Source organism: Lissotriton vulgaris, chromosome 1_1, assembly GCF_964263255.1.
Source record: "Lissotriton vulgaris chromosome 1_1, aLisVul1.2, whole genome shotgun sequence".
NCBI classification, from domain to species: Eukaryota; Metazoa; Chordata; class Amphibia; order Caudata; family Salamandridae; genus Lissotriton; species Lissotriton vulgaris.
Genome location: NC_141685.1, coordinates 1,492,531,657 through 1,492,549,105, shown reverse-complemented (window position 1 = coordinate 1,492,549,105; position 17,449 = coordinate 1,492,531,657). Strand labels below are relative to the sequence as shown.

Below are 17,449 nucleotides of genomic sequence, written 5' to 3'. Positions count from 1 at the left end.
TACAATGTGTGGAGAAAAAATGCCCTTGCATGCCTTATGAGCCACCACAAGCCCTACCTGCAGCAACAGTGCTCCAGTCAGTCCATACAGTTTTGGCTTTCTGATCTCTAGTGACTAGAGGAGGTGGCACTTGAATACCTTTGGTACACCTTTATGACTGTAGTCTTCATTAAAGGAACCAAAGCATTGGCAAAACTGGGTTACTATGCTTAACTAATGGAGGCCGGCATTGCTCCTTTTCTAGCGCTAATCCAAGAGGACAAAAAGGGCAGAAGCATAAACCATCCTTTACTTGTGTGACTCATCGACACAGCCATGGATCTGTCAAATGTATGCTTCAATTGTCAAGCAGATGCAGCGACTTTAGAAGATGGTTTAAGAGTAAAGCCTTTTGCTCGGAGTTGCAAGGTCATATACACACATACCTCTTCACAGGAAAACATTATATGGCAACTGCGTGGATGAAGTCCTCCATTTCACGAAACCAGACGCCTCATTCTCCCTTAGAGCCTTTTAGCATAAGCCACCTCTAAATTTTGATGATATCAGGATTTTTCTTTTAACTGTCGCCCAGTAGAGATACTGCATTTAGCAAAAATAACATCATCCCTCCCATCATGTTTACTTACAAGATGGGCTACTCATTGGGTAGAGGCCAGCAGAGGCAGTCCAACACCTATCTGTTGACAAGGCAATGTGGAGGATCTCAGACCACAAATCCGTAAGCAATTTAGAGAATTGACACTGACCGCTCCGGCAACCTTGCCAAGCCCTATTTGTGTAAGAAATGTAGTTTTTGTTGGAGACTGGGGGGAAATGATCACAGATCATTGGGTGTTTCAGCTTATCTACTTTAGCCACATCTTGCAGTTAATTAAGAGTGAACACTCTGTTCCTCCAGCTGCACAGAAAACGTCAATAACCAAAAGACCTGCACCACAAGAACAATACAATAGGTATCCAAAACTTATTTGAAAAAAGGTTTCTATCTCAGGCTCTTCCTTGTATAGGAGGAACTAGAAGATGAAGATCTATTTTGGATCTGAGGAAACAAAAGAAATTTCTTAAAAAAGCTATATTTTAGGATGGTCCCCCTACAGGACATTATCACACTACGAGAATAGAGAGAAATGTTGATATTGATGGATCTTAATTATGAGTATTTGCATATATACCTATCCATCCCAAGTACCAACAGAATGTTCAATTCTAAATGACCGGTCAGTATTCAGTCTAAAGACTGACCACTAGGTTTCCAAAAATGCTCCCAGGATCTTCTCTGCATGCCTTGTTCCACTAATGACGTATAATAGAAAGCAAGGTTTTTCCCTAACAGGATGACTAGGTGATAAAGGTAAAGTTGATTGAGCAGGCACAACAGTCTGCATATTTTTATCTGTCACTGTTCCAGCATATGGATTGTAAATATTGTTTGTAAACTGCAATTTAACCTGGTTCTAGTTTCTAATACAGAAATGATTTATCAAGGGGCATTTAGGACTGAATAATTGACTGATGACTTCTAATACATTATTGTCTGCTCAGCCAATTAATGTAAGAAGTAACAATATGTAATGAGCAAAAATATAAATGTATTAATCACTGTCGGTCTTTGTAAGTGTATTGCAGGTTCATCCTGCTGTATAATAAAATCTAGTGTACATAAACCTATTTTTCTGAGGAATTCTTCTATTAGCAGATTCCTCAACTTTTGAATATTCCCCAGGCGTGAAAATGGATACCGAAACCTTTTGAGCAATATTCCTGAGTGCCTGTAATTGGCATTGTGCTGCTCCACACAGATATCATTCTGCTCTAGTATTGACAACCAGAACAGATTATAAGTGTTACTCATGCTGTCTGACTTAACTTCCTTTCTTTCCACGCCACCAGACACAGTCCGGAGCTGCCCCTCTTCTTTTCAGGAGACCTTTATTTCCAAAATTGTCCAAAAAACCCAGTGCAAGGGAAAATGTAATCTCCCAAGACTACAGGGTTTAAACCTTGTAGGGACAGTCACAAGCCAATTCTGTGACCGAGCCCCTTCAGTTTTGTCTGTGGTACTTGGGATGGAAACACAAGTGCAGAGACTGTGCCTTTGCGAATCTCAAAGCTCTATGTCACCAAGTACCAGAAGACTCCATGCCATGACTGGTCAAATTTAAAGGGAAGGTCAGATTCCAGCACCCATAGTTATTCCCTTGGCCGATAATCTTCATTGTCGAAGTCTTCGGGCAAGGTGAAGAAAAAGCATAAAAATTCCAAGCGTGACTTAGCTCCTTTCAACCAGTCTTGAATCCAGAGAAGGTTTGAGGGAGTCAACATGATTCCCGGTGTTGCTCCCAAAGCCATTTCCCTTTGGAGCTGGTTCGCCCCCAATGTCTAGGGCCGGCAGCAACACTACAGCAAATCGAAGTATTCTGAGACCCAATACTGCGGCTCTTTGGCAGATTACTGGTTCCCTCGGGTGCAACTCAGGACTGCAGGTAACTGCAATGGCCTCCACCTGGGACCCTACTGGCAGGTCTGCCCTTGAGCCCAGCTGGACCTGCCATGGGCTCCTCACAGGCTTAATTGCTGACTCCAATCTGATGCCAGGACCCAAGCCAGACCCTGGATAATCATCTCCGACACTGGACTGCGTAGTGCAACCTATTGTGCTTTCCAACTCAGTCAGCACCGCTTCAACCGCAACTAAGGCTGCACTCTGATCCATATGCGATTCAGCCTTTGGGCAACCTACCAGATTCAAATACTTTGCCCTTGCCTCAAAAAAAGGGCCCTAGCTCTACATACATTACTTGAATGGATTCTGACAACCATGCATATGCTGCTGAGGATGATGGTCAGATGAAGGGTAGCACAACCTCTTGTTTTCCACTCTGGCAGTGAAGACTAATGTCCTTGCTGAGGTGCTTTCGCCTGGGCGAACAAATACAGATCCCCTGCTTCTGTTAAGTGAAACCTTCACAGGCACCCTTTCCAGGCCATGGGCAAAACCCTGTTCTGGACATCTGGTGAACAGTGAGATAGCATAATGCCATCATCCAGCCCTGGGGGTGACCCTGACTTCTTCACTCAGCACCCCACACCTGAGAGCCTAGTCATGCAGGCCTCAAAAAGTAAGGTCAACTTTAACACATTCCCTACCATGCCACCGGACAGGGAATAATCAAAATGCATAGAAAGCTTTGGGAAAATTGCTCTCCTGAACCAGTTGGGCCATCAAAATCAGCTCGCTTCTATGGTTTTATACCCACATCCTTACAGACTCCATTGCACAAATATTCCTGGTGTCCTTGAAGGCTATTTGGGATGGCTGCGATGCGGGAAAATCTACCATCTACTGTTGCTTGAACACCACAGTTTGCATAGGCAGGGCAATTAGCACCAGTGTGGCTATTAGGGGGCACGTCTGGATAATGTCCACTGGCTTCGCTGGTGATGCCAAGTCCACGTTACTGGATATACCTTTGATGGCTCTCCCCTTTTTTGTGAGAAGGCAGACTCCATTCTTGAGCACTTTAAGGATAGTAGGGCCACGGTGCCTTCTATGGGCTGTCTTCTCTGCCACGTCAGCTGCACCAACAAGTTCAGCCTGCCCAGCAAACCCTTCAGCCTTATTACGGTTGAGGCTGTGGTACCCACAGACCATGTGAAAAACAAGGGCAGCGTTCAACCCAGTCTTCCTCCCTTCCCTCTGCCTCAAAACCTCTTTAGTGGGTCCTTCAAGGCACACAGACCCCTGTCTGATGTAGGATCGGACATTTCCTGCCAGGGTGGCAGGCAATAACTTCTGTCAACTGTGTCCTATGAATTGTCCAGCCAGGCTACACCATACCATTTCTTGTCACTCTGCCACATCTTTCACCATCCTCAGAGCAGCTGACAGCAGACATTCTGTCCCTCCTTCAGCAGGAAGTTAATGTCCTTCTGGTCAAAGGAGCCATAGAGAGGATGCCGGCATCAGAAGTAGGCTTTGGTTGTTACTCGTGCTACCTTATGGTCTTAAAGTCACACCTTTTAATGCTCTCAGAAATGGACTACTGTATCTTAGTTTACATGAGCATTTAATTAATAAGTTGCAGATGCTGCAGAATGCAGCAGCACGACCACTTCTGAGGATTCCTAAATACATACCACTCAGCATCCAAATCCATCAAGAAACAGCACTGGTTGCTAGTTAGACAAAGGATCACCATTAAAGCTCTCTATGTCCCTGATAAAGCACTGCATGATTTAGATCTGGAATGTCCTAAAAACCGTTTTAAATGGTACAACCCAGGTAGGACATTATGGTCTGCGACGGCCAAATGTGCTGTAGTGTCCAGGTTCAAACGATCCTCCTGAGGAGGCGGAACATTTATGACGGAAGCAGCAAAAGCAAATGCATGGAACTCTGTCCCTTTGCATATAAAAGCCATACCCAACCTGTTAGCCTTTAGAAATGCTTTTAAAACCTGGTTATTCAATAATAACTGAGTCCTAACACTGTTTTTGGGTACTCCTCTTACAGTAGCAAAGCTAGCCGCAAGACGCCTCTAGGTATTCGAGCGCTTTAGAAATGTATTTAACTTAACAAAGAAAGGTCAGAAGCCTTTGTCCTATAATCAACTTTTGTCCTCTCAATATCATCCTGACCAATTCAAAATGCTTACCCTGATCCAGAGCTTGTGTGCCCTCGGCCTTAGAGTCTGAATCATAGCAATATGTATGCAGGACACTTATTGCCACATCTCCATCCTGCAGGCCCACAGGTGCTACCTTCAGTTCACAGTTACTTCGCTATGTTCGCTTTTGGCATCGCTAGTGTCCTTCGGGTGTTCAAAAAAGTGATGGCAGTGATTGCAGCACATCTTCAGAGGTCAGGGATTTAAGTCTTCCCCTGCCTTGATGACTGGATGCTAAAGGCAGGCTTACCCCAGGCAGTCGTCACCCACCTCCAAACCACTGCCAACCTCTTCAATTCATTGGGGTTCACTATAAACATGCCAAAAATTACACCTGACACCTTCACAAATGCTCTCCTTTATCTGAGCCATTCTGGAAACTGTGCAGTTGTGTGCCTTTCACCTAGAACTTAGAGCCCAGGACATTCGGGCTATGATCCTGATGTTTCAGCCTTTGTCCTGGATCTTAGTGAGAGCAGCTCTGAGGCGTATGCTGCCTCTGCAGTGGGACCGGAAGTCCCAGTGGACACAGAATCAGGGGGCTTCATGTCCAGATTACGGATAAGATGGCAAAGGACTTGCAGTAATGATTGCTTGACTGCAAAGGGAGGCTGCTGCAGGTTCTCACAGACAACGCCACCGTCATGTGGTGTTGCAATAAAAGGGTCATGAACCATGTGCCAAGAGGCACTATGTCTTTGGAAATGGTTGAAACACAAGTGGATTTTCTTGGTGGTACACAACCTTCCAGGGTCTCTAAATGCCAGTTCCGATGAGATCAGCCACTGACTCCTAGCAGACTATGAATGGCTGTTGCATCAGGAGGTGGTGCACGGCCTCTTCCACTAATGGGGAGAACCTTGGCTTGAGCTTTTCCTCACCACCAAGAGCGTGTTATGCCAGCACTTTGCTATTTAGAGTTTCAAAGACTTCTCTCTCTCTTTGAGGGATGTTTCGCATAGAGTGGAGCTCTGGACTACTCTACACCTTTCTGCTGATACCTCTCCTGCTCTGACAAATATCAGGTAAGCAACTGGGCCTAAGTCATCCTAGTGGCACTGTATTGGGCACAGGGAGTGTGGTATCGCGAGCCAATGGACATGAGTGTTTGTCCTCTGATCAGCTTGCCGCCTCACGCGCACCTTCTGTTGCAGCAGCAGGACAGGGTTCTGGACCCGTAGCGGTGCAATCTTAACGTCCATGCTTGGAGATTGAGCAGCAATAGTCGACAGAGCTTCAATCTCCATCCTGAGGTTGTAGATGTCATCTTAGCAACTAGGCGCCCCTCAAACAAATCAGTATACGCATGCCGTTGGGACAAGTTTGTGATTTTGTGCAGTGTTCGGCAGATAGACCCACTCTGGCCAGGTCGCCCGAAATATCGCTTTTTTGTGCCTCTAGCCCAGTAAGGACTTGCTTTGGGCACAGCGAAAAGGTACCTGGCAGCTCTTTCGGCCGTTTTTGGTTGCCGGATCAGCCATCTTTGTTTAAATCACCTGTTGGGTTGCGTTTTTGAAGGGTTTGAAACATTTGTTTCCACTCTCCCCCTTCATCGTGCCTCAGTGGGACCTTAACTTGGTCCTCACCTTCCTGGTGTGTATTCCTTTTGAACTGCTGCACAGCTGTCTACTATGATTTTTCACCCTCAAGAAAAAGCTTCTCAACGCCATTACATCAAGATGAGTGTGCTGCAATCCCTTGCCATTAACCTGCCATACCCTGCTTTCTTCCCAGATTAGCTGGTCCTTAGAATCCAGGCTTTCTTTCTTCTGAAAGTGATGACTCAGTTTCAGGTTGGATAAAATATCACCCTACTGGCGTTCTCACTCCATCTCACCCCTCTATGGGGAAGAAGATGCTCCACTGGCTGATTCCTAAAAGGACTTTTAGCTTTTACATAAATCGTACCAGGGAAAATTGTGTGGACGCTCATCTTTGTGGGATTCGCTGGAGCGCAGAAAGACAAAGCAGTGCAGAAGTGGACCTTCTTTCAGTGGATTGTGCTCTGCAATAAAATCTGCTACATGTTGTGCAAGAAGCAGCCTCCAAAAGGTTTGCAGGCTCATTTCACCAGAACCAAGGCTGCTACCACTGCATTGGCTCATAGTTCTGGATGTTTTCTAGGCTGCTATGTGGGCGTCACTCTTCCTGGACAGCCATGTCTGTTGTGATGGGCACTTGATTCCCTCTCAGTCCTACAGATTTGAGCCAATTCACAGACTCTCCACCTGTGATGTATTGCTTTAGTATCTATTCAAACAGTGATGAATCTGTGGTTCGAAGTATCTATCAGAAGAACTAGTTACTTATCTATGGTAACATGGTTTCTGGTAAATACTCCATCTAATCATCTTCACTGAGCCTCCCTGTTCTGTGAACTGGGCTCTTTTCTACCTAAAAAGGTCCAACTATAGAAATCTTCACAGTGATCAAAGCCAGTTTGCTGTTGCGGTCTGTATCTTAGGGTGCGGACAGTCTAGAAATCAACTACCATTAGCGTGTTCGAGTGGCACCTATATGCAGTTCTGCGCGTCACTTACAGGGTGAGACGACATTGGCATGGAGCTGTATGCCTCCACCTACACAAGCACAGGGGTACTGCTTAAAAGGTTTCCTGATACAGTTTGACACTTGGGGACTATTCCAAAAGTGAAGAATCTGTGGTTAGATAAAGAATCTACCAGAAAGAGCGTTACCGAAAGTGAGTAACTTGTTCAATTGGAGTAATAGTTAGTGAATTCCCTTAATGTGGTAGATTTCCTCCTTGGCGGAAAGACTTTGAGAAACTTAAAGTTGATGTGGTCAGAAAAAGATATACCCTTAGCAATGTTCATCTTAGCGACAGTGTTGATGCTGTGGTGCACGTGTTCTCTGACCTTTTTAATACTCTGTCCGGGGTATCAAAAAGGTTCCAGAATCCAGTCGTATTCCAGACTTTGTTGTTCTACATAAATTCCATCTTCGATAAGTCCTCTATATAGCTTCTTGCGTACAGACGCAATCTCTGCCCATTATTTGAAAAAGTTCACAATTTAATACATGGCTGGCAGTGTAACCTTATCCCCTCACCTTAGTTACATACCGATTCTTGGAGATTTGCTGTCATATTGAAATGACTAGTGTTATTTTTCATGAACTTGTACTTCATAAAAACGATAGCATGTTTATCTTTTGTGATGATTTACTTGTTACTTTTAAACTGTTCACCATCTTGTTTCCTTTTCTTTTTCTAAAGGATCTGGAAAGAGACAACAGTTTCCTGTATGCTTCACTTCGCTTAATACTTCCTTTGGCATACAGCTATCAGCCTGAATTAACAATAATTGCTTTGGGACCTAATAGTAAGCTCAGTGTCCGTAGTATTGCCCTGCTGACCCGATGGTTGCAAAGCCTTGCTAATGGACGTATACTCGCAGTGATACAGGTAGGGAATCTAAAGCCTAAAACACTTCTCAAAGCGATTATAATGACATTCCATACATAGAGACGACATGTTGTATAAACATCACCACACTTGTTTATAGGAAAATCTACTGTAGTATTGTGGCATGAAAAACAGGTTAACATGTATTCGAGATACGATGGTATGCAATTAATGATAACACTACTTGCGGATACACTCAGCCTCACAGGTCAACCCTGCGTTTAAAAAATATCATGATTTTTCTCGTCCCACTCTTTATTTACTGTGGGGGAAACCCCAGATAATTTTAGGAACTTCAGGGGTCTAATCTATTTTAAGGAGAGTAGACTATCACATAGCGGAAAGCTTATTGTTTTAGTTTTAATAGCATATTGATTGCACCCACCCTGTTAGAGTTCTCCAGGGCTCCCTCAAGAGACTGGGAGCCCACTTGTGCTTAAATTTGGAGTGCATTCTTCTGCAGTGGGCACATCCAACAGACCTACTTTTCTAAAGACCTCTATTTCACTTATTGTTCATTTTTGTAAAACGTTTCAAGAGCACAATGAGAGCTGATTTTTATAGCACTGAGGTTCAGCTAAATGTGGTCTCTACTTTGAAATCTTAGTTTCAGTTTCAGTTGAGTACTTTGTCTCTGCAAAGCTTCTACTTGTGGTCTGTTATAACAGAAGGCTGTAAAAAAGCTTAATTGCTGCCATCATGTTTCTAGCATTGACTTACAATAGTGTGTTGGTTAAGTGAGTGATCTTTATGAACCTGGTGTAGGTGCAGATGAAAGTGCCTGAGAGTAATGTTTTGTCTGCTTTAAATTAGTGAATAAGTACTTTCAACATTAAAGTACAAAAACCCTCTCTGAAAGTCTTGTCGTTTCATAGTGAGAACCTTAACAACAACTCCTTCTTAGCTTTAATCACATCCTTCCTCCCTGATCTAACTCCTTCTTAGCTTTAATCACATCCTTCCTCCCTGATCTTACCAGACCTTATGTATATTTGCCCTGCTGCAGTTTGTGTAAGTTTTGAAAACAAACTTGTCTTTTGTTTTGCTAACACACTATTGGGCGTTTATTGATTTAAAGTCAAAACTTATCATGCAAAGCAGGTTGTAAAAAGAGGAAACAAATATGGTTTGTCATCATTTGGTGGTCTATGTATCCATAACAGGACACAGAATTAAAGTACATGGAAAGCATTGCTGAAGCTTTAATGAATGTGAATGTGCCTGCCCTAGTGCCATATTCACCGCCTCCGAAGGAGGTCATCCTCGCAATAGAAGAAAGAAGGCACAAGCTCCAGGAAGAATGGAAACTGCTTCAAAGTTCAGGTCAGTTGTTTATGTTCCATCTACAGTGCTTCTCTTTTCAGGATGTATCTTTCAAATGGCACAAGAACACATCTCTGATACATAGGGGTTTGCTCCCACCTCCGCATTTAAGAACTGTAGGGGTCATAGAGGATCAACTTCAATTGGTGGCGGGATCACTTCTCAAGCGAGCATGCCACAACATGCACAGCGAACGGAGTGCATCATAAAAGCATGTGGGCAGTCTCATAGATGAGGAACTCTGGAAAGATATTTCTGTAAAGCAGCATGGAATCGCCAAAAATCCCAGTCTACTTTAAGTATATAGAACATTTTGCAATGGACCTTGCTTTATATCAAAACCACACTTGAATCTTAGCAAAATGGCGTGTTCCAAGCATATTAGGCTAGCCCTCTGTTAGACCTCAATGTTCCTCTTGACATCTTAATACAACACTCTCACATATTTTATATGGCAATGTGGGATTCCTTGTGTAAAAGCATATGCTTGGAAACCCTTCATATTCAATTTTAAAGTAAATAATTGTAAATCCTTAAGTGAAATCCCAGCCCCTGTTGCATCCTGTTATGTTTATATGTATTACAAACACTTGAGAGGCACTGTTTCTATCAGTAAAATCAGAAAAGGAGGAGAAGTGGGTGAGACCATAGGGTTGCTTTAGGCTGTTTATTCAGTTGAGACATAACATTTATGGCTGAATTCCGCTCAAAACATGGGGATTTCTAATAAATGCAGGCCGAGGACAGGATATCTCTGATACTCCCTTTATTTTGCTAAACGGGGATGCCTTTTAAGCTACATTCATCAACATGCTGTGGCTACACCAAACCCCTGAAATGTGTTTACTACATTATTTGGATTTGGATCATCTCACAAAATGTGAACCAAGGTGCCTGAGCATAGTCTTTTGATGATGGAATAATCATGATTCATGTGAGTGATAGAAGCCTGAAAAGGCTGAAGAGCACTCTCCTAAATAAAATTAGTTGCAAAACCAATAGATAACTAGCTCCAGCTTTGACCAAGCTTCAAACATAAGAATATGGGTCCTTAATTGTAGCATAAATGTCGTCTCACCTGCACCAGTTCCGCCAATCGGAGAAGAAGCAAACCTCTCTAACCCATGGTGTTATCCCTCTACCACTAAACCAAGATGCTCAGCTTGCAAGAGGAATGAAACTAGCTGTGGTACAAGACTTTAAGTTGGCTAATGGCAGCTTGGCATGTATACACCTCCAAAGCAGAGTTGAATGTACGCAGGTGTATGACTAATCTGTGATCACTCTGAAAGGTGACCGCTTGCCTTAAGTGTTTCAGTTCTCAAAGGCACTAACCAGGTCTATTTGGGTTGGGGAGTTAAATCTCTGATATAGCACAAAGTCCAAAGGCGGTGCTGAAGGACAATTTAACTGACAGAAGTCACCAGCATCAATTGAATATGCCCTAGATATCGGAGCTCAAACTGCTCATGATACAGAAACACAAAAATACACCAAACGGAGGTTAGCAGTTAAATCAAAATATTCACCTAAAGAGTGGACTGCACCTTTTCACTAGAGGAAGAGGACATGATGACTGTATCCAAAGTACCAATTATGAGACCCAACCCCACCATGGAGCGTGAGCATGGAGCTGCGCTGATAAATGCTGGGTGTTTTGAGCCCATCACCACCTCAATAACTGACTGATTAACACCTAATAATTATCAAACGTACCTGCTACGTACATTACACGACTCACAAAGTTGGATGCCAAATGCTTAGAGTGACAGAAACCGAGCTTTGAGATTTTTATCACTTTTCTGTAGGACTTTTTCCCCTTAGGATACAAAAAATACAAAAACATGGAAACATGGCTAACAGTTGGAGTGGCATTTGTTTACACAGATCTGCCATTTACTGAAGTCCATGCTTCCATAAAGGAGTGTATGATTGCCTATTGTAACATCATTCCTAACTCATCCTTTGGGGCAGCAGTGCTCATTTGTTAGGTTCAGGCAAAGGGAGCTCCTTGATCCAACACGCCATCTAAAAACAGTATCCCAAATTGTCTTAATAGTAGGGAATTACATTTTGTAGACAAGCACTCCCAACTTACCTACAAGCCTCAAAATTCATAAATACATGACTGAATTGGAGTTGGTTCTAATTGGGAAAGGCATGCCTTAGACACCAACAATCCAATCCGGTATTGTTTCAAAATATTGACATATGACGTGTTGTTACCCTGGTTGGACCATTTTCTTATCCTATCACAGTATCTAAACATGCTATGTCTCTCAATACTTGCAACAGCCACTGTGCATACTCCTAAACTTCCCCAGAATGTCCCCGATAGTTCTGCATATTTCAAAAAGCACAAACGGGGAGTGGCCGAGGAAGCCATCATGGCGGACGCAGCTTAACGGAGCTCGGCATAATTATCCTGCCTCCCCCGTCACAGTGCGACCCGGAGGGGAGAATCCTGAGTCATACCTTGGTGGCACTCCTCCGGAGCAGTCTTGGGCAGACCAGTAACAGAAGCCAGGAGGAGTGGGGCCTGTGCAGCCAGACGAAGCTGGGGACCTCGATTTTCGCGAGTCCCGGTGGCAGGCGTGAAGCGGAGCGGAGGGCGCACGGCGAGCGGAGCCGGCCCCGGGCCATAAGGGATCTGCGTCGATATTTGGTGGGCCTGATTGAAGTCCCTGGAGCCCCTGACGTCAAGGAGAACCTGAGGAGAATGGCTGGCTCTCGGTCCCGGCGAGGCAGCAGGGCTGTGGGGCCTAGCCCAGGCGGTGAAGCAGGGGGCTCAAGTTTGAAGTGCTCCCCGGAGGCAGCTCCCGGCCCTCAGCCTAGAGGCGGGCCTCCCCGGCCGACTTCGGCCTGGACAGTAAGGAGGAGTATGGTGATCCCCGAGTGGGGGTGAGCGGGGGGGCCTGTGGGACCATGTGGCCGGAGGGGGCCTGGGGCCAGTCTGGCGGCAGTCGGATCGGTCCACAGAGGTCGTGGATATCACGTGGGGGCCCCAATGAAATCCGACCCAGCCCTGGAACCTGTGGCCGACCAGGGGGCTGATCTGGGGGCTGATCTGGTGCCTGGTCAGCTGGCACGGAATAGGCCTTAATTGCATAGTGGGGCCGAGGGGGTACAACTATCCGGCGGGGCCGTCATCTGGAGCCCGGAAGGAGTGTGCTGCCCTTATCTAAGGAGGCACGGACTGGGGGCACATATGGGGTGTACATCAGCGGAGGGGCCCCCCCCGAGTGGTGCTTCGGTGGCTGGATCGGGCCGCGGAGGTGGGTCGGTGGTGGTGCAGGCAAGGCCGCAGGCGGATTCGACTAATGGACCCTGAGAGGCAGCCTCCTGGTAGCCATGACGTGAGGTGGAGGCGGTGGGGGGCCCCCCCAAGCAAGGCCCGATAGATACGTTTAGGGGGCCCAGTGGAGGTGCAGGGGCGTCGGGCGGTCCTCAGGACTCTGGACCGGATAATGCGGCCCACATGGCGGCCATAACCTAGTCGCTGGACATGTTGGAGGCAAAGATTGGGGCGGTGGGGTCCGATGTCACATTGCTGCACCAGGATCTGCGGAATGCGGTGCCCCGTATCACAGAGACTGAGACACGCATCTTCGGGGTGGAGGATGACATTGCGTCCCTCAAGCGTAAGGTGGCCAGCATGGAGTCCGTTCAGAAGGGCCTGGCGCTCAGAGTGGAAGATGCGGAGGGGTGTGCCAGGCGAACAACCTGCGCTTTGTTGGACTGTCAGAGGGATGTGAGAAGGGCAACATGGAGGGCTTCTTGGCGCAGTGGCTGGAGAGCTGGCTCCCTCCTGACTCTGTCTAGATGCTTTGTAATTGAGCGGGTGCATCGGGCCCTCATGCAAAAACCGCCGGCAGGGGCACGTCCTCAGCCTGTAATAGCCAAATTGTTAAATTATCACGATCGGGAAGTTATCCTGCGTCTGGCCAGAGCAAAGGAACCATTGTTATACGAGAATCATCATATCCTGATCTTCCCTGATTATACCCGTATGGTACAACAACAACAACGGCAATCATTTACAGCGGCCAAAGCTCGGCTGAGAGAACTGAAGCTGCCCTACGCCTTGCTCTCTCCGGCCCGCCTTCGGGTCGTGTTCCAGTCCCGCACTCACTTCTTTGAAACACCCGAGGAGGTGTTCAAATGGACAGACGAGATAGTACCGGTGAGAGTGCATACACCTCCAGGGCTGGATTCCGATTCCTCTCAGAGTGGGACACAGGCACGGCCCTCACGGGGGGCACGGCGGAAGGATAATTGGAGGTCCAGGTCCAGGCAGCGATCTACGTCGGGTAGTGCATCAGAGAAAGGGAAAGGAGCTGCTGGGAGTCAGGCGAAGTGTACCTGAGGGCTCAGGCGGACAAACCTCAGGAGTACTGCAATTTCCATACGGCTTAGTGTACCGTGTCTTAGGATGCAGAAGGTTCCCAACTGTGAGGGTGAAAGACATTTGTAGAGCAGATTGGCGTTCCAATATGTGTCTGTCGGGTCGCCGGGGTGGAGGGAGGGATGATCGGGGCGGGGGGTTCCACCATTTGCGGGTTGGTTGAAGGGGGTTGAAGAGGTGTTGGGAAGTTCTATGGGGATCCATTGGTGTGTATGGTCTCCGGCCCCAGGTTGGGGGCGGGGGCCCGCGACACCGCGACAGGTACTTCATTGTTTTTTGAGGTGAGGGGTGGGGGTGGGGGTGGCGGTTGAGGGGGCTGTTTGAATTGGGGGACAGGTCAGGGTCGGAGGGGGGGGGGAGAGTCGCACGGTCCCACGGGGTTCCCGAAGGTATGTCTATGTGCACCTATGGGGCCTGATGCCCGGAAGCTCGCCTTTGATGTTCCCTAATGGCACACTCCGAGGACCTAGGGGTTCTCTCCGAATCCTCAGCTGGAATGTGCTGTGAGTTCTGGACAAGGTTAAGAGGGGGGCGGTTTTGCAGCAGGCGAAGAGGGATGTGCTGATGCTACAGGAAACCCATCTATTGGGCACTAAGACACTATGTTTATAACGCTATGGCTACCAACAGGTGTATCATGCAGGCTTTACTAGGGGCTCTAGGGGAGTTGCAATTGTGGTGCACCGCAGAATCCCCTATGTCCACTCAGCTCAATGGGTAGATACACAAGGCCGCTATATCATTATTAGGGGTGCGGTTGGAGGGGAACCCTTAGTCCTTGGTAGTGTATACGCCCTGCCTCCTTTGCAGTGGTCCCTGGTAGAAAAGTTATTTGCAGTGTGGGCAGACATTCCGGAAGCACTAGCGATTGTTGGGGGTGATTGGAACGACGTAATGGACAGCCTAGTGGACAGGTTTCGACCAGGGGGCGGACGGGTGGTGGGCCCATCCACCAAATTGAATGACATGGCACGGGAGCTCAATTGGGTAGCACATGGCAACATCTTCATGGTCACACCCAGGGATACCCGTACCTCTCTGCTGTACACAAATCCTTTTCGAGACTCGATTACATATTCGTCCCCGGGATGGCGATCTCCAGGGTTGTGGCTGCCGATATCCTGCCCCGTGGGCTCTGACCATTCACCTATTACCATAGATGTTTATATGGATAAGGTGCGGCGGGCGTTTAGATGGCGTCTATCCGTGTGGCACCTACAGATGCCGGACTATCAGAGACATATGGGTGAGGCTATCGCCCACTTTCTGTCTGACAATGTAGGATCAGTGGCAGAGGTCGGCACCTTGTGGGAGGCCATGAAACCGACGCTACGGGGGTCGACATAGCCTGGTGTGCAGCTGCCAAAAGGAAACGCAGGGCAGACTTGGTGCGAGCCGAGACTGAAATTGCGGCATTAGAGCTCCAGGGTAGTGTGCAATGCGGGCGGCGGGGCAGCTCCTCTTAGCTCCTCAGTCATATGCATCCATGTTGATGAAGCGAAACAGATATGGCTCGCGACGCGCAGCAGGATCTACCAGTGGGGGGGACAATGCTAAACCAACTGTGCCAGGGAACGTTTCAGGCTCAGGCCCTACCGGGAATCTTGGATAAGGAGGGGTCCCCAATGACTGATCCGGTGGAGTTGGCCGAAAGATTTGCGGCTTACTACACGGATCTCTATGCCCCCAATAAATGTCTCCCCGCGGATGTGGTGGACAAATTTCTGGTGGACTTGCCGCCCCGCGCAGTCTCAGACGAGGCGCAGGAGCGTTTCGAGCTCCCACTGACAGAGGAGGAGCTGGGTACAACATTGGGCGAACTTAACACTGGTAAGGCCCCTGGACCCAATGGGTTCCCTAGAGAATTCTATAGAAAGTTTCACTTACAGCTCGGTGTCCATTATAGAGCGGCGGTGGAAGAGGCAAGGGAGCGAGGGAGTCTCCCTTCGGACTGGAGGCATGCAGAGGTGGTAGTCTTCCATAAACCGGGCCGGCCCCCAGAACAGCACACATCGTACCGTCTGATTTCTTTGCTCAACGTTGAAGCCAAAATACTGGCCAACGCCTTGGCCAACCGGTTATTGCCCCTAATAGCGGACCTTGTCCACCCAGACCAGGCTGGCTTTATGCACCAGAGGGCAACTAGGCACAATATACGGAGAGCGCACGTGGCCATTGCGGCGGTCCGGAGCACGGGCGTCCCTGTGGCGCTCCTGTTGGCGGATATGGACAGAGCATTCGACTCATTGAATTGGGTCTACCTGTTTGCCCTCCTGCCGCGGCTTAACTTTGGCCCCCGTCATATATACGGCTATTGTACACAGACCTAACAGCCTCAGTTAGGGTGGCAGGGGCTATGTCCGCTAGCTTTCATCTCGGGCGGGGCACCAGGCAGGGATGCCCCTTATCGCCCTATTTATTTGCCTTGGCCATGGAGCCGCTTGCTGCGTGGGTACGTATGGACGCACAGCTGTGGGGGTTTAGTGGGCTCAGGGCTTAGCTTATAGGATTGCACTGTATGCGGACGATGTCCTGTTCTTCCATACTGACATTAACAGGTCGGGCCCCGCATCATGGACATCATGAGAATCTTTGGCGAGACGTCTGGGCTCTACATGAACCCCCGCAAGTCAACTCTGTGGGAGCTGGGGGGTGCTCTGTGGCCGGGGACTGGGCCTCGGCACTACAGGTAGTGGTGGGGGGAGTTAAATAGCTGGGGGTCTTCCTCTCCGAGATGCCCACCATATCCTGGGAGAGGAATGTGGCACTGGTTTGGGAGCGAGTGAGGGAGGATATCAAGACGTGGACCCGCATGCTGTTGACTATTTACGGCAGATCAGCCATCTTTAAGATGGTGGCTCTCCCCAGGCTGCTATATCAATTGCAGAATCATCCATACCCTGTCTCTCCCCAATGGTTTCGGCAGGTGGCAGTGCGTACGTGTTACCTGTCCTCCTATTGCGGTGGTTTAGCAACTTCGGACATTCTTTCCTAGTACCAAGCCTCCCACCTTCTGGTGCTAAATGAGTGGTGGTCCGGGGATAGGGGGGACCCGGCGTATGCCCTGGAACGCTTCCTGATGGGTGCCCGCACGCTCCACACCATACTCTATGCGGCACAGATCCGGAAGACATTGCCCCCGCAACGCAGACGGTGTTCCAGATTTGGAGGCAAGCCCTACAGCGTATGGGATGGTGGAACACTTTGACGAATGAGACCCCCCTCTGGCATAACGGTCGACTGCCTGGATTGGCGGCATTGCAGGGCTTTGGGGGATGGGAAAGCATTGGAATATCAACCCTGGGGGATGTCTTGTCCGGGGGCTTGTTTTCTTGGCATTTTACTGTTCATGCCAGTTGTATCTCTCCTTTATGAAAATTGGATTGCAATCTTATTGTTGTGCCCTAATTGACTTGCAGATGCCTCTGGGGTACAGAGCTCTGCGTATTGTATGCAGTCTTCAATAAAATCTGTTTAAAAAAATAATCATTAAAAAAAAGCACAAACTCTAAAATCATTATTTGAGTCTTTCTCCAAACACCAATGATGCATGTCAAAATCATACCTATTAAAATGCTGAGATTGAAATAAGGCATTAAAGCTATTATAAAGTGGGGCAACTCAAAC

General features: G+C 47.7%; 1 protein-coding gene across 2 annotated transcripts in view; it reads left to right on the top strand.

The window, feature by feature from the left end:
- Positions 1-17,449, top strand: part of HDAC10 (histone deacetylase 10) — a 502,554-nt gene that overhangs the window by 471,115 nt on the left and 13,990 nt on the right. For both annotated transcript variants that reach the window (XM_086967401.1, XM_086967398.1), the window contains 2 exons: positions 7,906-8,094; positions 9,258-9,417. In XM_086967401.1, the coding sequence (XP_086823527.1) occupies positions 7,906-8,094; positions 9,258-9,417 (349 nt within the window). The remainder of the gene's footprint in view (positions 1-7,905; positions 8,095-9,257; positions 9,418-17,449) is intronic.